At 38.8% G+C, this 25069-nt stretch overlaps 1 protein-coding gene across 1 annotated transcript in view; it reads left to right on the top strand.

Moving 5' to 3' along the window:
- The window catches only part of LOC136874553 (pickpocket protein 28), a 175761-nt gene extending 151097 nt beyond the window's left edge, over window positions 1-24664 (top strand). The window contains exons 9-11 of the mRNA XM_068227844.1: window positions 9353-9623; window positions 9714-9738; window positions 24616-24664. Of these exons, the coding sequence (XP_068083945.1) occupies window positions 9353-9623; window positions 9714-9738; window positions 24616-24664 (345 nt within the window). The remainder of the gene's footprint in view (window positions 1-9352; window positions 9624-9713; window positions 9739-24615) is intronic.
- Window positions 24665-25069: the final 405 nt, after the last annotated feature.

Genomic DNA, 25069 nt, shown 5'->3' with positions numbered 1-25069 from the left:
GGCAAAATACTATCTAATATACCGTATCTACACTACAATTCTCAGCTGAAATGTGGTTATGTGATTATTACAGATGGTGGATTACTATTATTTTCCCTACTCCACAGGACGGAGAATAAAAGTGTCCTTAAATGATGAAAAATATGAGGTTGTTTACAATAATTTCTCAAAAGTATTTTTGTCTAAACTACGCCAGGGACTTGAATTGCAATTACTGGAATATAGGAACTTGATAATTAGCTAACCGCTCATAAATACTGAAATATCGAGGGAATTCAACGGCGAATTCACAAAATGGTTGTTTTCTAAAAAGTTTTGAGTCATCATTCATAATGATACTCAGCTGACAAATATTCAAAAATATCAGTACAGTATCTGATCGGTCCTCTACAGGGCGAAGCACGCAAAGTCATTCAAGGTTTTGCCATTTCAGAAGAAAACTACACAAGTGCCTGAAACTTGCTTATAGATACATATGATAATCAAATTATGGTAATCGAGACACATCTAGATGAACTTTTCAAATTTCCTACAGTTTTTAAAGAAAACAAATCTGAATCATTCAGACAATTACAATTTCTATTCCAACTCACATGGCTTCATTAAAAGTATTGAAACAAGTGGTACAATACTGGGATACATTGGTTATTCATCTAAAGAAGCAACTGGATTTCACTGAGCAAAGAGACTGGCAGGAAAGGGTGAAAGGCAACACTCAGAGAAGATGCCACAGTAGGATGATTTCTTGACATTTTAAACCAAACGTTCCCAATCATATATGCTGTTAAATCACAACAAATCAAAGGCATTGAATACGAAGACAAATCCGAAGGACAAACAACCTAGCAAGAAAGTTGTTATGACGGTGACTCAGGCAAGTTGTAATCTGTATGGTGGAAGTCATCCCATTTTTAAATGTGAAGAATTAATTAAGTGATCAGTTGTGAAGACAGAAGAAAACTGCTCTGAGAAAAAGGACAGTATCATAATGGTTTGAAACCAGGACATGTTGCAAAAAGTTTGCAGAGGATCAAAATGCACGAAAAGTGAAATTCTACACAACATACTTTAAATGCTGAGGAAGATGACAAACAGACACAAAATGTTGAAGAAAACCAGGTGCCCATAAACCTTTTTTGTTGAATCTCAGCATTCACCTGCTTCTCTCAATGTGAGCTTGGCAAAAGAAATAACATTGCAAATACTTCTGTCAATATCTTTAATTGATGTGAAAGATGCTCATGGAAGAAAGACATACCGAACCTTATTGAATCCAGGATCTCAGTCGAATCTAATAAAAGAAGGTCTGTATAAGAAGTTTGCTTTACCGAAAGTCAAGACAAACACACAGATCATTGGAGTACATTATTCCAAAGTGTAAAAAAAAGGATTACGAGAGTACACCTCACTTCAAGGAATGACGGATTTGAGATGGAAGCAGAATTTCTGGTTTTGCCAAGTATAACAGGATGATTGCCACAGTTGGAGTTCAAGAATGACAAGATTGTTATTCCAAAGGACAATTGCGTGGCAGACCACACATTCAACAAGCCTGGAGACATAGATATATTGATTGGTGCAGGACTTTATTGGAAAATATGTCATAGGCCCACCTAAGATTAAAGCTGAAGAACAACCAGTTCTGCAAAACACCCAATTAGACTGGATTATAGGCAGTGAATTTTTTGAGAATAAACAAGGATTGACAACTACATGCATGAAACTTAACAATCAACAATTATCAGATCAGATGGAAAAATTCTGGAAACAAGAAGCAATTCCGGAGATTCAGCATTACACATTAGAAGAAAGAATATATGAAAGACAGTTCATGGACACCGTTTCAAGAGATACAACAGGTAGATTCATCGTAAGGCTTCCTATCAAGCCAGACAGAATCAAGAAAACACACTCTATACAGTCTAGAATCATTAGTCAAGAGATTTGGCAGACACCCAGAACGCAAGACTGCTCATGCAGATTTCATGGATGAATATAAAAAACTAGGGCATATGAGCTTGGTTGAAACAAACCAAAATCAAGATGTACCCAATTCATATTTCATACCCCATCAACCAATGGTACGTCCCGATTGTGATGACACCACAAAGGTTAGAGTGGTGTTTGATGCTTCAGCGAAAACATCACTCAATGACAAGCTCATGACAGAACCTAATTTTCAGCGAGATCTTTTTCACATTGTACTTATATTTCGCAGCCACAAGTACGTCATGACAGCAGATGCGGAAAAGATGTTTCGGCAAATCCTCATCCACCCTTAAGATCGAACATTACAGCAGATTTTGTGGAAAGAGGAACCTTCATCCCCTGTTACGATTTATCAGTTGAATACAGTAACATATGGGACAGCGACAGCACCTTACCATGCTATGAGATGTCTAAAGGAATTGGCTACTCTTCATGAAAATCAATTTCCAGCAGTAACAAAGGCTATTCGTGATGATTTTTATATGGATGACTGCTTAAGTGGACAAGACATTCTAGAAGACGTGATTGGGCTACGGCGGCCAATACAATATATTCTCAAGAGCGATGTAATGCATTTTAGGAAATGGAGGTCGAACAGCAAACGTATCTTGTAGAATTTGGAGAGTAAAAGCAACGCAGGGACTTATTGGTTTTAGACAAAGGTGAAGCTAATAAGACTATTGGAATCCTTTGGGACTCAGCACAAGACTGCCTTCAGTTTTGAGTTGAGCTGGCAAAGTTGTCACCAAGATCCAAAAGAGAAACCGCCTCCAAAATCGCACACATTTTTGATCCACTACAATTCGTGGGTCCAGTACTGATCAAAGGGAAATTGTTGATGCAACACTTATGGGTAGATGGATTTGACTGGGATCAGCCACTGTCCCCAGAGCACCTTCAGATTTGGAACAAGTACTATACGTCATTAGAAAGACTGAACAATATCAGAATCATGAGAAACATAAATCCTGAAAATCTCTCTGGTTCTTTTGATTTGTTTGGATTTAGTGATGCTTCAGAGAATGCTTTTGGAGCCTGCATTTATGCCATTTGTCAAACACAAACTGGTCTCTATATTTCCAATTTATTTTGTGCGAAGACGAAAGTAGCTCCTTTAAAAACCATTTCATTGCCGAGACTTGAATTGGAGGCAGCCCTTCTTCTTGACCAACTTGTCAAAACAACAGTGAGTGCTTTGAAAGAACAAAATGGTCAGATCAGATTATGGAGTGACAGTGGAATTGTTTTGGGATGGATCAAGACTGAACCATGGTTGCTGAAGACATTTGTGACAAACAGGTTCACAAAGATTTAATAAGTCAATGATGCAACCACTTGAAAATATGTTCCTTCGACTGAAAATCCAGCTGATCTTCTCTCAAGAGGATTTACTTCAACAGGGAGCCTTCTTGGCTTCGCACACGAAGTCAACAACCAGAATATTCAGAAGAATTTGAAACAGAACTACCAGAGCTGAAGGTCACAGTAGTTACATTGACAGTAACATCAACCGTTACGTTGACAGCAACATCAACCAGCATTCTACTGAAGAAATTTTCATCATTTACGAAGTTATGCCATGTAGTAGCATATTGTCAAAGATTCGTTTATAATTTCAAAGTCAAACCACCAGAAAGGAAAAAAGGTTCACTAGAAATAGAAGAAACTTGCAAAGCAGAGAAATAGGTAGTCAGATAGACACAATTAGAAGCATTCAAGTACCACATTGCTTAATTAATAATCAAGATCACCCAAAGAAGAGTTCTCTAAACTCGCTCAGTCCATTTTCGGACAGTGACAGATTGATTGAGAGGAAGGCTTCGTGTTTTGGAGCTAACATCACAACAGAGACACCCTGTGCTTCTACCAGTAAATCATCACATCACCAGAATTATCATGGAAAATGAACATCATCGTCAGAAGCACTGTCCCCAGAGCAACTGCTATATGCAACTCGACAACGATATTGGCCTGTCAGCGGCAGAAGAGAAGCGAGAAAGTTTGTCCAGAGGTGTCTGAAGTGCTTTTGTTACCATCCTACAGTTCCAGAGGTACGCATGGAAGATTTACCAAAGGAAAGGGTCAGGTTGGTTGTTCGACCCTTTATTACCACAGCAGTGGACTATGCAGGTCCAATATCTGTAAAAAAAGGCACAGACGAGGACACAATCCTACTGACAAGACTTACATAGCAGTATTTACATGCTTTAGTACCAAGGCAGTGCATTTGGAGTTAGTGTCGGAGCTAATGACCAAAGCTCTCTTAGCTGCACTGCAACGCTTTACAGTGAGAAGAGGTTTGGGCAAGCAGGTTTTTTCTGATAACAGGAAGAATTTCATTGGAGCAGCCAATGCACTACAAGATATCTAGTCCTTTTTGGAGAAAGGTCAACGAGTATTACCTTCTCACTCACTCAGCAGCAGATAAAGTGGAGTTTCATTCCTCCCCGATCGCCCCACTTTGGGGGCTTTTGGGAAGCAGCTGTAAAGATGATGAAAAGACATTTGCTAACTGAAACACAGGGATGTATGCTAACCTTCGAGGAAACCTATACTATTCTTTGCAATATTGAGGCTGTACTAAATACACGGCCCCTCACTCCCTTGCCAAATGATCCAAATTATTTAGAAGTCCTAACACCAGCACATTTTCTTCTCAGTGACTCGATTATGCAACCTGTGCAAAGGGATGTGTCAAGAGAACCTGATAACCACTTGCCACGTTGACAGCATTTGCAGAAAATTTGGCAGTGTTTGTGGCAGAAATGGCAGCGAGAATATTTGCAGAAATTGCAAAATTGCGTCAAGTGACACGATACCAATTGACGTTTTGATGTTGATTCTTTGGTGTTGTTAACTGAGGATAACATCCCACCTCTAGAATGGCCTAGGGGTGGGATAGTTCAAGTTCACCCTGGACGAGATGGTGAGGCGATGGTTGTCACCATTCGGATGGCTAGGGGAACTTTCACCCGAAACATCAAGAAGATATTTCCTCTTCCCAGTGAAAGGGATGACAAGGAGAACTGAATTAAAGATTTTCTGTGGTATCTAACTTTGTGATATTTTTCATCAAACATATAAATTCCAATATTTCTTTCTTTTAATCATAAAAATATGTATGTAAAGAGTTTTGTATTAATGCATATGATAAGAATATTTAAATATTTTTACAAAAGGTATAAGATTACAAGAGTTAGTTGAAAGAACTCCTTTCAAGGGGAGCAAAATGTTATGAAGAGACTTTTAATTTCTATAAATTTATTTCATTGAAGTTGGCAGTTTCCGAGCTATTTCCGATTGGTTGGATGATTTTGTACTGTTGAAAATGGTTGCGCGTGTAACAGTCATGTTCGTCATCAAGTTATGTGATATCGCATACGGTAAGCAAGACATATCAAATTCAATAAAGTATTGAAGGCACCAAGTTCCTTTACTTCAAAATCAAAAACAGAATTAATGGTACTGTAATTAGGGTAGTTACCCCAATTTCTTCCCCTTAACTGCAAAGTATTTGTGCAAAGCTTCGCTCTCTAGCTTCGTGGAAAACGTGAGAATTAAAAACTGTGATATAGGTATTTAATCTTACTTATCCGACTACTTGGTTGAATGGTCAGCGTTTAGTTAGACCTTTGTTTCGGATTGTTCTGGGTTTGATTCCTGGTCAGGTTGGGGATTTTAATTGCATGATTAATTCTTCTGGCTTGGGAACTGATTGTCTGCGTTTGTCCCAACACTCTCCTCTTCATATTCAGACAACACACCAACACACCACACTACCAACCACCAGAGAAACATGCAATAGTGATTACATCCCTCCTGATACAGTTGGCATCTGGGAGGGCATTGGGCCATAAAGGAGGACCAAATGAACGTGTGCGACTCAGGTCGCACCTTCGACCCCACATAGTGTGGGTAAAGTGATAGTGGAAGAAGAAGAAGAAGAAGATAAAGAAGAAGGAATTTAATCTTATTTCGTTCCTTAATCACGAAATATTGGCGAAAAGGATCCTTACTTTCTTTAATTAACTCATAAGAAACACGTATGCCATATTTCAGTTCTCCAGCCTCATAGGAAGTGAGTCATTTAATGATATTGTGATTAGAAGAGTTACCCCAATTTTAACCCCTTGAACATAAAACATCATAATTAAACATATTTACTTTATCTAATTAACATATAAGGAAACCCTGGGCCAAAGTTCAGCCCTCCAGCTTCTTGGGAAGTGTGAGAATTAGAGATGAGTGTATGAGTGAGTGAGTGAGTGAGTGAGTGAGTGAATGAGTGAGTCAGGGCTTTCGCTTTTGTACCTAAAGAGATAGGAGCTTTCTGAATTTAACAGTTTGTTTTTACACCAGACCATCAAATATAAGTATTGAAATAATGACCAGACTAAGCAGCATACAAATATAAAGCATACCACACAGGCTACATAATACCCGTGAAAGCACAATGCCTTTCATTAAGTAAAACTAACTTTTACTCAACACTTGGACGACTTCCTTATTTACTAATGTCTGCAGCTGCAGCGGTGCAGTAGGAAATTCTGAAGATAGGAATCACAAAAGAACCTGCTTCAAAAATATATTTCTCTTCCTGCTAGTTACTGATATTTGTGACTACGTTACTTCCCTGGCTTCGAATAGTCATACCAAGCCTGATTTGTTCTATGGAGTTTCTTGCAATTTCTTAGAATTTGTGGTTCAAACATACACAAACAACACACACATAAATAAAACAACGGGAAACATGAAATATTTTTAAACTAGCAATAAAGCTAAAGCATTCAAATACTAAACAAAGCATTATAAACTAAATATTAAACATTAAAACACTAAGATAAAACGTATAACACACGAATCAATGGGAACAACAATAACACTTAGAAACAATACGAGTTGATAGAAAACAAAGGAAGTACGTAACACAACATACTCTTCTATTGCACCTAGAAAAGCAACAGAAACACATGGAAAGGCGCGGATAAATAACAGCTGACGGAGCGATCATAGCACTCAAATATCAAACACCTTCTCTTATTGGACAACTTATAGAATGATGTGCCCTCCTATATTGGAAATGTATTTTATGAGTACTAACTAATAGATATAAATGCATGCTGTTGGTTGGTCGAATCTGTAAATTTTAAAGCTTAGAGAATGTATTACAAGATATTAAAATCATTCCGTATTTACAGTTTTCACCTTAGAAAAGGAAAGGGTTTATTACGTCCTCCTATTCAATACATATCTCTTAAGAGATTCTTCTCTCATGTACAACCCCACCCCGTGAGCTTGTTTATTGTATGTTGTATTCTGAATTAGAGAATGTAATAAGGTAAACAAAACATGTTTCATCACGAAAGCTAAAATAAAGACATAGTTCTCGTCAGAGCCGCATCTATGAAAACACCCCCCACTCTGACTGGACGATCTGTGTAGATCAATCAATCAATCAATCAGTCACTACTGATCTGCATTTAGGGCAGTCACCCAGGTGGCAGATTCCCTATCTATTGTTTTCCTAGCATTTTCTTAAATGATTGCAAAGAAATTCTAAATTTATTGAACATCTGCCTTGGTAAGTTATTCCAATCCCCAACTCCCCTTCCTATACATGAATATTTGCCCCAATTTGTCCTCTTGAATTCCAACTTTGATCTTCATATTGTGATCTTTCCTACTTTTAAAGACTCCGCCACTCAAACTTATTCGTCTACTAATGTCATTCCACGCCACCTCTCCGCTGACAGCTCGGAACATACCAATTATCACATGTAACATACTACTTAGTCGAGCAGCTTGTCTCCTTAATTCCAAGTCTTTCCAGCCCAAACTTTGCAACATTTTTGTAACACTACTCTTTTGTCGAAAATCACCCAGAACAAATCGAGCTGCTTTTCTTTGGAGTTTTTCCAGTTTTTTAATCAAATCAACCTGGTGAGGGTCCTATACACTGGAACCATACTCTAGTTGAGGTCTTACCAAAGACTTACAGTATATGCCGCCTCCTTTACATCCTTACTACAACCCCTAAATACCCTCATAACCATATGCAGAGATCTGTACCCTTTATTTACAATCATATTTATGTGATTACCCCAATGAAGATCTTGTCTTATATTAACACGTAGGTACTTACAATGATCCCCAAAAGGAACTTTCACCCCATCAATGCAGTAATTAAAACTGAGAGGACTTATCCTATTTGTTAAACTCACAACCTGACTTTTAACCCCCGTTTATCATCATACCATTGCCTACTGTCCATCTCACAACATTATCGATTATTATGAATTAATGATTAGAATTGCTCCAACTAAAGGTGGATATACATGTATTGAATAGAAGGGCGCAATAAATCCTTTCCTTTGTAACGTTTGAGAATGCAAGAAGGGAAACAAAACATGTTTCATTACAAAAGCTGAAATAAAGAAATATCAGCTGGAGATGCCGCAACAAATCAGCTGATGGGTATCTCACAATGCAGTGCGCCATACTTCTTGCAGTAGTTCTTGCCACAGCTGCATTCCTTGCACAGAGTGTGCTGAATTAGCAAGAGTGCTGGATTACTGAGGGTTTCTGAGAAATGTGTTTGAATATATACTGTATTTTAACAAATATAATGTTACAATGTGGCAATCATACAAAAACTTAACATAAAAAATAGTCCTTAAGTTCCTGCATGCAGTATCACTATGAAACATGCCCCGAATATTTAGTTGCCACAATGAAGATGATCGGCAGCGGGATGCTTTGTAACCTAGTCACTTCACTAGCAATACGTTGATACTGCACTTATTAGTAAATAAACAATAGGGAATCTGCAATGTGTGTGATAGATCTAAATACAGATAGGGGTGATTGATTGATTGATTGATTGATTGATTTATTGATTGATTGATTCATTCATTCATTCATTTGTTCATTCGTTCATTTTATACTCCAGGCAGCCACTTTGCCAACACCAGTGTAAGATACCTTCCTGTTCTCTGCTGCTATACCCTCCCCTTCACCACTTTCATCTTTGCACAATTTCAAATAAAGTCATTGACACATTGTTGATGTCCATTTAATAGTTACAGCACAGCTGTTGATAGTGCTTCATAACAGCAAAGTAGCTCATCTTTACTTACTTATCATCATGATTCAAAGCCGAATTACTGAGAGTCTGGCTACCAAGGGCTGAATTGGCAAGTATCTTTTATACTTGGCATATCATTCGACTAGTTTCCAAGTTCCTGAATCACATCTCTGTAAATTTATTCTCTGTTATCCTGTACAAATAACTTCCTTTTATTTCTTGTTAGTCTGCTTCAAGACTGCAAGAGAAGTTTTAAACAGGTCCTTCCTTCTGTTATAGGCATTTTTACACAATCCTGTTGAGGTTCCTCTACTCTCTGAGAAGTACTTCTGGGTGCCACTAGACCATGAGGTGCTGGTCATTACTACCCCTGATCTGATAACTACAAGCTCAGGGCTCAAAGACTACTCACCTCATAGTCGACAATGTTACTTCTCATATGAACGCAGACTGAAGTATTTTAAATTATACACTCAGGAGAACTGTCTCTTGGAGTGTCTCACCAACTATACTTTGCAAATATGTGGATGTGCAGGTTTCTACATGCCACGTAAGTACTTCCCTGCTCAGTTATATGTAATATAGCCCATATTGGCTTATTCACATTGACATATGAGCTGAATGTTTGTGGTGTCTTCAGGGCATCCAACTTATGGAGAGTTCTGGTAAGTGAGGCAATATGGAGTTTGCCAGCAAAGGCACACAAATTGTTATGATAAACAAACGTTCTTTTAAAATTATTTAAGCACTTTAGGCCTTTTCAATTTGAAATTACCAGAGTTTCGCCCAGTGTAGCAGTGGGCTCATCAGTTGAATTGCTACTCTTAATTTATGATATAAAGGCCAAAGGCAGGCATTTATACAAGTGCATGCACATGTTTCCCCTAGTGCACCATCACTGCAAAGTCCTACATAGGAGGTTTGTTGTGGTGTCTCAACAGCGCACTAGCCGCCAGCATCTTAGAAAGGTGTAGCAATTCAACTGATGAGCCCACTGATACACAAAGGCCTAAAAAGCTACATGTTCTTTTTAACATTTGCAATTGATGAAATTAACATTCATCCGATCGCGCGTCCTGGTGCTACACTGGCCCTCACGTGGATGGCAATTTGGCTTCCCATTATTTTTTATCATTTTCATGATTTTTTCTCCACTTTACCTACATCGTTTCAAAATGATCAGGATGCAACACTGACAAAATTTCACAAGCACATTTTTAAACCAAAAATCTTGATTAAGTACTTCACAGAAATATTTATTACATAAATGACAGAATTCTTCAAAATAAATTCAGTTCTCCTTATCTTACGGTTACACCACTGATCTCTATACATGGATCGCTGATGGCAGCTCTCCGCTGCAGGAGAAAGTACGCCAAGTTGAGCGCGCGGTTCGCCATGTTGGCGTACCCATCCTAGAGCTCTCCTTATGGGGAAGCAATGATAATATAGTCAGTTTTAAATCACAATTAATGGCGCGTTGGAATAATTAAAAACATAGCAACATGTTCACTCAAAGCATAAGGACATTGGGATCACTGACACGTCGTTCCGAGGTCAGTAAATCTCCGGGATAGCAATAAAAATGAGTGTATAATAACGGCCGACTAATATTAACTTAGGTGCTGAATACATGCAATTAGCGATCGGTAACACAATACGAGTGAAAATCAGTTTCTGGAAACATTGCTGTAAATTGTATACATGTATGTCACGAAATTATGCATTCTTAAAATGATGTACCTATAAACGTAGCTCATTATACAGGCCTAGATTCGACATACCATAATCGGTGCTTGATAATGAATTCCTGTTTCCTGTTTCTATGAAATAACGCGCAGTGTATCAAATTAAAATATAATTGAAGCAAATGTACACATTCATAAAACCAGCAGATATTCAAAACTTGTCAATATATCACATTACCTGCAGCTTAATTTACTATTACAGACCTCTTTAATTAAATTCAGCTACCAAAGCAATATTGATAGTCATCATCAGAAATATGTAACACCCGTTAAATGAGCCTCAAATACCACAACTAGTATAATGGGATAGCCTAAAACACCCACCACACTTTGCCTTCTCCCACCACTCCAGTGTCTGAAACCTATAATTATTACTGATGTAAATAAGGTCTACAATTCCTCCAGACTTCATTTTCTAAGATTGTTATAAGGTCACGTCAATTATTTCATCAAAACCGTAAGTTTAATTATGACAAATAAATAAAAATATAAGTAAATCTTTACTTGCAGTTAATGTTCAGTAAAACTGAAAACAGTTGGCTATACATCACTTCTAAGGCGTGCAGTTTGTCCATTTTTATCTAAACAGTCTTCCTCAACGTGATGGGAGCAGAGAACAGCTGTTTTAGAAGGCTCTCAAGTCTCCCGCCTGATACTCCTAATCCATGATCTTAGATGTTCGGGTTTCGAGAAAGGAAACCTAGAAAAATTGCCATTTTGCTCCCAGAATATGCGAAATAAGATACAATAAACCTAAAACTCAAAACACTACCCTAGGAAGATTATTATGTACAGTATAAAACTCACCGATGAAATGATTTCTCCTTCTGCTGATCGTTTCTGTTTGTACATCCATAAGCTGAACAATGCGGTATGTTAATACCCGGTAGTATGTTTCTTCATTCAGATTTCACATAAATACATGCACATTTAAATTTAATTTTGTAATTTACAAGCAGTGCCCGCCTCTATGGTGTAGTGGTTAGTGTGATTAGCTGCCATCCCCAGAGGCCGGGGTTCAATTCCCGGCTCTGCCATGAAATTTGAAAAGTGGTATGAGGGCTGGAACGGGGTACACTCAGCCTCGGGAGGTCAACTGAGTAGAGGGGGGTTCGATTCCCTCCTCAGCCATCCTGGAAGTGGTTTTCCGTGCTTTCCCACTTCTCCTCCAGGCAAATGACAGGATGGTACCTAACTTAAGGCCAAGGCCACTTCCTTCCCTCTTCCTTGTCTCTATCCCTTCCAAACTTCCCATCCCCCAACAAAGCCCCTGTTCAGCATAGCAGGTGAAGCCACCTGTGCGAGGTACTGGCCATACTCCCCAGTTGTATGCCCGACCGAAAGTCTGAATCTCCAGGACACTGCCCTTGAGGCGGTAGAGGTGGGATCCCTCGCTGAGTCCGAGGGAAAAACCAACGCTGGAGGATAAACAGATTACGAACAAACGAATTTACAAGCATACTACAAGGCAACAAACCTAAATTCATAAAATACACTACTACAGTAGAACCTCGATAATTCGAAATCGGTTAATTCAAAATCTCGTCTAATTCGAAGAAGCTCTCGTTCCCGGAAACATGAGATACAGTTTTGCATGCTATTTTAATTGTTTAATTCGAAATACGGATAATTCGTAATTCGAAGTACAATGTCGGCCCCATTACCGAAATTCAGACTTTTAATTCGAAACTGCCTTTACATTTTAAAACAGTAGTATGTTACAGAGTAATTTCAACTCGAAATGTATCCGCTCCGCGTCATAATAGAACGCGCGTTCCGGAACGTGGAAGGGTAGCTTTCCGCACTTACACTCACTTCGGTGGGTCTACAGTGCGCTTCATGATTGCTAAGTTGAATGAAATCGGAATTCTTTTGTATTCAACCTTTTAAGGAACGCCGTAATATCACGCAACAGGCAGTGTGCGGAAAAACAGAATCCGCGAACACTGGCGATGCCGACAGTTGACGAAAAAGCGTAGCTCAGATAATAAATTCGTAGGCCCGGAACAATATTGTCATTGCCGGTGAAACTGCATTGCTTTATTTTAATGCAAGCCCAAACGGTCTTATGGTTTTAAATGGGTCATAGTAGTACGTTGCAATGCACATGGGATGGAAGCGAGAAACTTTATCCTCTCGTCATAGGAAAGTTCAATAAACCACAATGTTATAAGGACGTCGCTCACTTTCCATGCTAGTACAAAGCATCTACAAATGGAAACAGTACAGAAATCCAAAAAATAATGCATTTGCACAGGGGGGGGGGCGGCATAATTTATCCTCGTCTTTGAATTGTGTGGTTTTTTTTCTTTCGTTGGGGTGAGGTTATGTTTGTCATTGATTTATCCAAGGGCATTATTTGAACGTTGTAAATGCACCTTGTTGGATACATTTCGGAAATAGTTTTTTCCATTGCATTTGAAAGATTTAAACTGTGAATCGAGGTGATTGTATGTATTAATGGGTCTTAGAATACTTTGTGACGCGGCAAGTGTTTACATTTCTGAAGTACGAGAGAAGTACCATGGCGGGAAATTGTACAAGGATAGTCATAGAAAAGTTCGATTTTAAGAGCATCGGGTACTTCCTTTGTAAATACAAGGCATCTAAACTGCGTAAAGTATAGTAATCCAATTAATAAAGCACTTGCACATGGGAGCCAGCATAGATTTCCCCTCGTCTTTGAATCGTGCTTTTTTTTCTTTCGTTGCGTGAGGTTATGTTTGCCAGTGAGATATCCGAGTGCATTACTTGAATACTGTAAATGCACCTTCTTGGATACATTTTGGAAATAGTTCTTTTTTCATGGCATTTGAAGGGTATAAACTGTGAATCAAGGTTAGCTGCATGCAGTAACGGGCCATAGAATATTTTGTAACATGGCAAGGGTTGGTACTTCTGAATTGCGAATTGGCGGTTAATTCGAAATCACGTAATTCGAAGTCCGATTTTTGAGTCCCAACGACTTCGAATTAACGAGGTTTTACTGTACTTCTTTTGAAATAACACAGCACAGAACACCCGTAGAACTACAATCAAGGGGGTTGGCATCACTGAACTAAGCATAAACAAAGCAAGCCCGCTCCTCGTGGTCTATTCAATGGGTCTAGTGCACCGTGCGCTCACTGCCATCTTACTACGCCAGTCATCTTCTATTCGGCTTACTGCTACCCAAGCCACCAGCCATCCATGTATAGAGATCAGTGGGTTACACATTTTCAGTCCTTCAATTTTATTTCACCCAGGAAGAAATAAATGTTTACACAAAAAAGTAAAAAGAGGTTAACATCAATGTATTTGCTTCTTTTTTTAAATTATTCCCAAGGAAAAACAGTAATTATATGTATGATACAAAATAATAACACAGCTTGGGAACTGCTACTTCCGCTTCTTCCTTCCCCACTTCATCTAACATTCGAAAAATTTCTTGAGGATCACTGTATCGTTAAGCCCTGAATGAAAGAGTAGGTAACTGACCGTTAGTATTTTCTAGCAAGAGGGAAAAAGTCATATTTCAAAGAAAAAAGTAACACGGAAAATCCTTGTGGCACACTAACATATCTAAAGATGAATATTGGGAAGGAAATGCAAATGACAGGAAGCATGACCAACAAATGGCAAATAAGTTAATATGGGAAGGACAGGTGATTCAGAAAGTGATGGAACCAACCAGAGGGAAAAATATCCTGGATGTGGTGCTGATAAAACCAGATGAGCTCTATAGGGAAACTGAAGTAATAGATGGTATTAGTGATCATGAAGCTGTTTTTGTGGTAGTTAAAAATAAATGTGATAGAAAGGAAGGTCTTAAAAGTAAGACTGTTAGGCAGTGCCATATGGCTGATAAAGCAGGCATGATGCAGTTTCTAAAAAGTAACTATGATCGGTGGAAAACGGTAAATAAAATGTAAACAGACTCTGGGATGGGTTTAAAGAAATAGTTGAGGAATGCGAAAACAGGTTTGTACCTTTAAGGGTCGTAACGAATGGTAAAGACCCACCTTATTATAATAGAGAAATAAAGAGACTAAGAAGGAGGTGCAGTCTGGAAAGAAATAGAGTTAGAAATGGCTGTGGAAGTAAGGAGAAATTGAAGGAACTTACTAGAAAATTGAATCTAGCAAAGAAGGCAGCTAAGGATAACATGATGGCAAGCATAACTGGCAGTCATACAAATTTTAGTGAAAAATGGAAGGGTATGTATAGGTATTTTAATGCAGAAACAGGTTCCAAGAAGGACATTCCAGGAATAATTAATGAACAAGGAGAGTGTGTATGTGAGGATCTTCAAAAGGCAGAAGTATTCAGTCAGCAGTATGTAAAGATTGTTGATTACAAGGATAATGTCCAGATAGATGAGGAGACTAAGGCCAAAGAAGTATTAAAATTTACATATGATAACAATGACATTTACCATAAGATACAAAAGTTGAACACTAGATAAGTGGCTGGAATTGATCAGATTTCTGGGTATATACTAAAGACAATGGGTTGGGATATAGTACCATATCTGAAGTACTTATTTGATTATTGTTTGATCAGAGGAGCTATACCAGATGAATGGAGAATTGCTATAGTAAGCCCTGTGTATAAAGGAAAGGGTGATAGACATAAAGCTGAAAATTACAGGCCAGTAAGTTTAACGTGCATTGTATGTAAGCTTTGGGAAGGTATACTTTCTGATTATATTAGACAAGTTTGTGAAATTAATAACTGGTTCGATAGAAGGCAGTTCGGTTTTAGGAAAGGTTATTCCACTGAAGCTCAACTTGTAGGATTCCAGCAAGATATAGCAGATATCTTGGATTCTGGAGGTCAAATGGACTGTATCGCGATTGACCTGTCTAAAGCATTTCATAGGGTGGATCATGGGAGACTACTGGCAAAAATGAGTGCAATTGGACTAGACAAAAGAGTGACTGAATGGGTTGCTATATTTCTAGAAAATAGATCTCAGAGTAGGTGAAGCTTTATCTGACCCTGTAATAATTAAGGGGGTAATTCCTCAAGGCAGTATTATCGGACCTTTATGTTTTCTTCTATATATAAATGATATGAGTAAAGGAGTGGAATCGGAGGTAAGGCTTTTTTCGGATGATGTTATTCTCTATAGAGTAATAAATAAGTTACAAGATTGTGAGCAACTGTAGCGTGACCTCGATAATGTTGTGAGATGGACAGCAGGCAATGGTATGTTGATAAACGGGGTTAAAAGTCAGGTTGTGAGTTCCACAAATAGGAAAAGTTCTCTCAGTTTTAGTTACTGCGTTGATGGGGTGAGCGTTCCTTTTGGGGATCATTGTAAGTATCTAGGTGTTAATATAAGGAAAGATCTTCATTGGGGTAATCACATAAATGGGATTGTAAATAAAGGGTACAGATCTCTGCACATGGTTATGAGGGTGTTTAGGGGTTGTAGTAAAGATGTAAAGGAGAGGGCATATAAGTCTCTGGTAAGACCCCAACTAGAGTGTGGTTCCAGTGTATGGGACCCTCACCAGGATTACCTGATTCAAGAACTGGAAAAAATCCAAAGAAAAGCAGCTCGATTTATTCTGGATGATTTCCGACAAAAGAGTAGCGTTACAAAAATGTTGCAAAGTTTGGGCTGGGAGTTACTGAGAGAAAGAAGAAGAGCTGCTCGACTAAGTGGTATGTTCCCGGCTGTCAGCGGAGAGATGGCGTGGAATGACATTAGTAGACGAATAAGTTTGAGTGGCGTTTATAAAAGTAAGAAAAATCACAATATGAAGATAAAGTTGGAATTCAAGAGGACAAATTGGGGCAAATATTCATTTATAGGAAGGGGAGTTAGGGATTGGAATAACTTACCAAGGGAGACGTTCAATAAATTTCCAATTTCTTTGAAATCTTTCAGGAAAAGGCTAGGAAAACAACAGATAGGGAATCTGCCACCTGGGCGACTGCCCTAAATGCAGATCAGTAGTGATTGACAAAACTTACTGTCTAGAAGAACGTAAATCCACCTTATAATGTAAAATTATATCATGTGGCTGACTGTCGCGAAGACGTAACTAAAAGTCCTTATGTCAAAGTTACAGACTGAAGTCCTGTCATCAGTTTTAGGGCAGTTGTTTTTGAGTAACGATCATTTATTTACTGCTTTTGATTTCAGTGAGGAATCCCATTACATCAGCCTGACACAACTGGCGACTACAAGCAGCAAATCCCATTTGAGGTGGATCTGCAATTTGTCGTATGTTATTAGAAGTATTCGTAAGAGGTCAGCCACTCTAAGTCACTTGCATTGAACTGAACATGGTTTTCTTACATTCTTCTTACTGGAATCAGTCACGCTAGTAGGCACGTAGTCGCGCGTAGTCACTACCAGTGAACGAGCAGTCTTATTTTGTTAGTGTATCTGTGTAACAAACATCCATATAGTTGTTATGCAAGGTGCTTTCTCTTGGAACTTACTCTTTAGCAATAAATTTTCAAGGTTGGATTTTCTATCTTCTTCAAAGGAATGCCGACAACAATAAATCCTTTGTAAATATCTAATGGAAGTGGTGACTGGTGTTCAGAGATCGTATTTGAAGAGGTGAGAGTTGCTTTGGTACACCTGCTTTTGTTGATCGACTTATAGCTGATGTACTGTATGTTTAGAGGTTTGTGGATGCTGTAAAATATGGCCCTTTTTTGCACAAATCACTGATATTTAATGTGCTTTGCAAAATAAAATAGAGCCATCAGTAGAAAACACATCACCATATTCTTTTACATAATTGTTCAGTTTAGTTTTTAATACTGCTGGTTCTTTTGTCATGGTGAACTAGGAAATGTAAGCAAGAAACACTCAATGCTCATGCACCACTTACTGTGAATACTCATCTTCAATGGATGGCAAAGGCGGTCTGAGGTAACAAGCTGCTGAAGATAGAACCTATCCCTACAGAGCCACCTACAGCTCAACATTAATGTGTTTGCACTTTGCACAATTTAAGGAAGGAATCGGGGCATATTAGACCCTGTTAAGTAATTGACTGTGTGGACAGTCAGAGCCATACCGGGCGGGTTGGTCGTGCGCGTAGAGGCGCGCGGCTGTGAGCTTGCATCCGGGAGATAGTAGGTTCGAATCCCACTATCGGCAGCCCTGAAGATGGTTTTCCGTGGTTTCCCATTTTCACAACAGGCAAATGCTGGGGTTGTACTTTAATTAAGGCCACTGCCGCTTACTTCCAACTCCTAGGCCTTTCCTATCCCATTGTCGCCATAAGACCTATGTGTGTCGGTGCGACGTAAAGCCCCTAGCAAAAAAAAAAAGTCAGAGCCATAAATTTGGAAGAAATGCACCCTCCGGGAAACAAGTTTCAGGTTGCTGGAGAATATAAAGGGGAATTTTTACGATACTGGGTGGAAGTATAAGACATTCAGAAAATATTGGTTACTTTTTCATTTCTACAATTTCAGCGAAATTTGTAAGCTCATTTCAAAATTCATGTGAATAGCCACTTACAGGTACTATACACAGAAATAGGGAAATTAACATATGTTGTATGTAACCCTAGTACGTATGTATGAACTAAATTTATTTTTGTGATATATGTAATACTAAAGTTTAGACTAATACCAGTACTGAGCAAGTGGACGTGCGGTTAGGGTCGCGCTGCTGTGAGCTTGCATTCGGAAGATGGTGGGTTCAAACCCGACTGTGGGCAGCTCTGAATATGGTTTTCTGTGGTTTCCCATTTTCACACCAGGCAAAGCTGGGGCTGTACCTTAATTAAGGCCAGAACCGCTTCCTTCCCACCTTCCCACTCCTAGCCCTTTCCTATCCCATTGTCGCCATGAGATCTATCTGTGTCATTGCGACATAAAGCAAAAGCAAATAATAATAATAATAATAATAATAATAATAATAATAATAATAATAATAAAGTTTAGTCATTTTGTCTAACATCCACTGTCTGGTTATCAGATCCCATAGCCATAACAGTTTTCCATGACAAATATTTACTTCTTAACCTCTGTAAATACTTGAATTGAGCCACTCGTTCTGATTTTGTATTGCCAACCTGGCATTCAATCCTCTTTTATTCCTCCTCAACTGACATTACCATTGTCTCAGAAATGCTCAGTTTCATAATATACAGAGTATTCATTGTATTATTACTATAGTTTGCCTTTAGCATTATTAAACAGAAGCATGTACTGATGTTGCAGGAGATGTTGAGACACCAGTCTGTGGTCCACATAGGCGCCCATGTGAAAGAAGCACCCCAAGTATGAACTAGATTTTAATACTCAATTTAAGTCTATGTAATACATATTAAATATAATTGCATGAATACCATACTTAAAGCCATATACAGGGTTTCTCTTATAAACCCACACCGTCCAGCAGCATTTCTACTCTCTGAAACCTAAGCAGCTGTACAGGAGGTGCACGCATAGTTCTTGACCTTGTAAGGAGCATGCACGTGTTCAACCTAGCATCAATAGCCAGTCTGAATCTCAGCTGTTAACACGGTGAGACTGTTATCATTGCAACACCATATTTTCGTATGTAAAAGTTATTTTAAGTACGAGTCAGCTCAGCAGGGACGCAAAGCATTTGTTCACCGATTTCCTGGTGAAGTGCCACCTTCATGAGCACACATTCACATAATTGAATGGATGAAAACCATAAGGGTATAAGTAGCATTTTGGTCATTCAGAGAAAAAGGCATTTAAACATCTTAACACTCATATAAAGCATGCTATTTGTAGTTATACCACACATCACTAGAGCGCTGAATATTACCGCTATCACTTATATCTCTTTGCTAGTGAAAAGATACATCCTCCCGGAGTTACATCCTGCACTTAACTCATTTTTTTAAAATGTCACTTATACTCATGGGCGCCCACAAGGGGGGGCAAGGGCCCTGGAATTCTAAAGATGTTGATGTTCAATTGTTTAATATCATACCAGATTATTTCATAAACTGAAATTACTGACAGTCATCTAGCATATGTTATAACTGGAAGTTTCTGTAAACAATTTAATGTTGCTGAGGTTATATATTGGTTTTTATATTCAAGAAAATTGTTAATGTGCCCCCCCCCCCCCTGGAAAAGATCCTGCGGGCGCCCATGCGTTATACTGTTATGGTTTTCATCCATTCAATTGTAATTAAATTTGAAACTACTGGTTCGGTGCTCAATAAAAAACCATGTGCGCACACAAACAGTTTTAACAGTGGAAAAGCTAGATTACATTGGTGCGAATCTTGAACGTCATCGAATAAATCCTTCACAAAATTAGCACAACAGTAGGGGTTTCGGTTTCTTCTGCACACAGAGCTATAAGAGCTACACATCAAACCGTAAAGGTTTGCACGGGCCCGTTGTTTATAACTTACTGATCCAGCCACAAGAGTGAGATATTGAGAGTGGTATTTTGCATCACTGAATGATCGTTTATTCGACCCACACCTTGTGTTCTTTTCGGATGAGGGCTGGTTTCATCTTAATGGTCGTGTGAACAGTCATAACTCTTGCTACTGGTGTGCGGAAAATCCTAATGGCATTTTTGAAGTCCCTCATTATTAAAGATGACACTTCCAGCATCTTTTATAAGATAACATTTCATATAAGATTGTATACACGCTTAAAGCAGGGTGGCCGCGTGCGGTGTAAGTTGGGCTGCGGCAGCTGCTGTAGCACAAAGTGCAATCACCGTGCGCTCAGTCTGGGTTTATAAGAGACAGTCTGTATATAGAAAGGTAGGAATATAAATAGGAATACTTTCTGTATTTGCCCTATTCTCCTAGTCTTGAACCATCTGTATCCTTTTCTTTTTGTCATTTTCCTGTCTCTGTTAAGCTTTCTTCTTATTCTATACTTCACACATGAAGACTGAAGATCTGTCAAGATTGTGCCTCAATGAGTGTTGGTATCTGGCCTCCTGATGCTGGGAAGCAGCTTGTTGGCAGCTGAGAATACATGGATGTAGAAGAACTGTGATTGATGAGGAGAGACCCCATCTGTTTGAAGATGGCAATGTATGATGCTGGGGAGATGTTCTCAAATGTTTGTGTTTTCATGGTTGTCTTGTCTCTTTTTATTACTCTCTTTCCCACACTGTCCTGTCATTGTGCTTATCTTGTTACAGCTTCCTTTTCATGTTGCCATCCTTGTACATATGACTTTGTTTGTTCCATTCAGTTGATTAAATATTAAATAATCTTATCGGTTATAGGCCCTACTTAACGGGTCTGCCATGAGGTGTAGGTGGTCAGTCCTTGCCTCAGGTGCCCAAGATCGCAGGTCTGAAATTAATTTGTTCGTTTGTTTGTTTGTTTGTTTGTTTGTTTATTTGTTTGTTTGTTTGTTTAACTATCCCAAGAGGCTTGAGGCTTGAGATATAAGATATAAGCCAGAAGAAATGTAGCAATTATAGAGGGATCACTTTATTTTCTCATCATTTGAAAATATTTGAGAATATACTTGAAAAAGGCTAAGGAAAATAATAGAACCACAACTACAGGAAGAACAATATGGATTCAGAGAACACCGATCAACTACCGATCTCATATTTGCACTTAGAATACTGTTAGAAAAGCATTGGGAGAAGGGCAAAGACTTAACACTAGTGTTTTTGGATCTCGAAAAAGCATTTGATAGTGTTCCAAGGAAGACTATATGGGAATGTTTAAGAAAGAAGAATGTACCCAAAGGCCTTATCCAGAAAGTTAAAATGCTTTACGAAGACTGTTGCAGTTGCGTACAGATAGGAAACGGTAATTCTGATTGGTTCCAAACCACTAAAGGAGTGCAACAAGGCAGTACCCTTTCACCATTACTTTTTATCACTGTCATGGATGAAGTCATGAAAGAAATTAAGCAGAAGAACAATATGGACATCAATGCATTTGCATTTGCAGATGATGTAGTAATTTGGGGAAATACAGAGAAGGAAGTCCAAGAGAGGCTGAACACCTGGAATGAACATTTGAAAGCACACGGATTAACAATAAATAAATCGAAAACTGTTACTATGTCTGTCAACAGGCAGAAGAAGAAAGGAAAAATAATGCTGGAAGGTACACAACTGGAAACAGTAGACCAATATAAATATCTTGGGTGCATCATTTCAAGTGATAACAGAATACAGCATGAGATTAACAACCGCATTCAAAAATCAGCTCAGTTTTACCATCAAGTTCAGAACCTCCTCTGGAACGAACAAGTTCCCTTAAGATCAAAGCAGATTCTATTCCAATCATACTTCACCCCCATAATAACATATGGCCTAGAAACTTGCACAACAACCCAACAAGTGGACAGCAAACTACAAGCCGCAGAAATGAAGTTCCTACGAACTATGGTACAGAAGACAAAAAGGGACAGGGTAAGGAATGAAAGAATAAGGGAGCAAGCTGGTGTGTACCCATCCCTGAATGAAAAAGTGACAAGGGCCCGTTTGAAATGGTTTGGCCATGTCAGACAAATGGACGATGGAAGGACAGCAAAACAATGGCTACACACAGTCGTGGCCGGAAAACGACCGGTAGGAAGACCTAGGAAGAGGTGGCTGGACCAAGTGAAAGAGGACATAGGAACAAGAGGAATCAGCTGGGATGTCGTCTTGAGAGAAGAGTGGTACATGGACAGACAGAAGTGGAGAGTGCTCGTAAACCACACCCGGGCAACTGGAGTGGAAAACTGATGATGATGAATTTACATATGGAGATACACATTAAATAACACACAGCATTAAGTTGTTACAATGCTGATACATTTCATCCAAGATTATGACTCTAATGCCTATTGCTCACGGTAAAATATTTCGTAAAATTTGTTGTACAATTAATTTTATAAAATTTTGGTAAAATTAGGTTGTGTTGCTCACGGTAAAATTATTTTTTTTAATCCGTCGAAGCATCAGAATGGCCATCTATGAACTCACTTCTGAACTAAGATTTGTATGTGCTGCCATCTATCGATAAACTTTTGAACCAAGAATCAGCCGTTCAACTTACAGTGTGTTTGAGAGTATGGCTCCAACAAAAAAAGCAAAACTTGCTGCTTTAGCTGCACTTATACTGTATGTTGTACAGTGGTAAAAAGGAAGAAAAGAAATGCCAGGAAATGCTGGACTCGGGATTGGATCAAAAGAAGAGAAGAAGGTAGAGGATTGCTGTTCTTGGTCGAAAATTAGTTGAGGTTAGAAGTCCATCATTCATCTAGGAATTCGGCGATTGTGTTTTCTGCCTCTCTTCTTGCATTTCTGTTGTGGTAAAGTGGTGTTTTGACTTCGTACAAACAAGGATATTTTTGGTATTCGTCAGTAAAACACTAACAGCTTCCTTAGTCCACCCGGATCCTGCCATTTTAGAAAGAAGTGTTTGTTTACAATCGAGCTTCACAATCTTCTCACGACGTAGTGCCAACATCATCATGATGTCAGCTTCGCTGATGGGTTCATTTCGTAAAATTAATTTACGGAATAGAACATGTCCTATTTTATGAAAAGATTTATCAAATGTTCTATAAAACTTGAATTTGACCGTGAGCAACAGAAATTTTATAAAATTATATTATTGCACAATAAATTTGACAGAAAATTTTACCATGAGCAACAGGCATAAATAAGTAATTTTACAGAATTCTTAAATTTGCACACATATGTTAAAGTTATTTTATATCAATAGGTAGATTGTTAAACACATGTATACCCAAACATAATATTTACCGAGCTCGATAGCTGCAGTCGCTTAAGTGCGGCCAGTATCCAGTATTCGGGAGATAGTAGGTTCGAACCCCACTGTCGGCAGCCCTGAAGATGGTTTTCCGTGGTTCCCATTTTCACACCAGGCAAATGCTGGGGCTGTACCTTAATTAAGGCCACGGCCGTTTCCTTCCAACTCCTAGCTCTTCCCTGTCCCATCGTCGCCATAAGACCTATCCGTGTCGGTGCGACGTAAAGCAACTAGCAAGAAAAAACAAACATAATATTGTTTTTAGACCATATTTTGTGGTACTGGTAGATTGGACATGGAAATGTTGAGCCTCTCTGGTATTAAGATGATACATATTACACTTTAGAGGCTAAATGGTGTTTGAGTGACACAATATAGAGTTTTACCTTCCGGAGGAAAATCGCTATAGAGAGTTCAATGGTTTCTGGGGCTGGTAATACATCAGCTGTTCGATAAATAAGGTAAATAGAATGGTGGGACAAATATATTGTGAAGTAGGCCTAGTCTTCTTTTGTAGAACCTCTACATGATTTAAATTGTCTTTTTTTGAAAGAGAGAAGCCATACATTCCAGTGTTGACTCAGTTAAATGTAACTTAAAAGCTTTTCAGTCTGTAGAACACACGAGTTCAATATAAATGTTACAATATAACATACCTGAAAAAACGACTTTTAAACAAGGAATAAAAATACACACTATTAAACAAAGAACGACATGTTTCATTCTTAATAATAATAATACATGCATACATACATCATCATTATAGACCGTTATGCCTTTCAGCGTTCAGTCTGCAAGCCTCTGTGAAAATTACTATATGTCGCCACAATCCTCTATTTGCAACCAGTGCTGTGGCCTCATTTAGTTCTATACCTCTTATCTTTAAATCGTTAGAAACTGAGTCTAACCAACGTCATCTTGGTCTCCCTCTACTCCTCTTACCCACTATAACAGAGTCCATTGTTCTTCTAGGTAACCTATCCTCCTTCATTCGCCTCACATGACCCCACCACCGAAGCCAGAAACATGTCATTCTTTGTATAATAGTGTGTATTGTTATTCCTTGTTTAAAAATGTCTTTTTTCAGGTATGTTAGTGTAATATTTATATTGAACTTGTGTGTTCGATGGACTTAAAAGCTTTTAAGTTACATTTCAATTGTCTTTGGTGCAAAGTCCCCATAATATTGTGGCATGGTGAGCCGCCATGCCAATGTACAACCACAGGAAGTAGCACGAGCTAGCCAATTCCAACCGCACGCTCATCACCAAGAGAGGCCTGCCCTCTCCCTTCTCTCGTCACCAGGAGGACAGCCCCTTGCGGATTGGTCAGCGCCCCTGCCGCTATCTGGATCGTCTTGCTCGCTCATGGGAGGCCTCCGGGGGTTACGGAAGAATCTCGATGGCACGCGGAGAGTATTCGCCTTTGGGAAGACTCTGGGAGGCGTATCCCTTCTGGAAGCATCCAGATGGCATGGGCCTAGGTATTTAAGTCAGGCCCGACCTACAAGGGAGTTAGTGTAGCTCACCTGGTGTAGTGAG

The sequence above is a fragment of the Anabrus simplex genome, chromosome 5 (genome assembly GCF_040414725.1).
Source record: "Anabrus simplex isolate iqAnaSimp1 chromosome 5, ASM4041472v1, whole genome shotgun sequence".
In the NCBI taxonomy this organism is placed as follows: Eukaryota; Metazoa; Arthropoda; class Insecta; order Orthoptera; family Tettigoniidae; genus Anabrus; species Anabrus simplex.
Note: the sequence above shows the minus strand (reverse complement) of the source record. Positions and strands in the feature narration are given on the sequence as shown.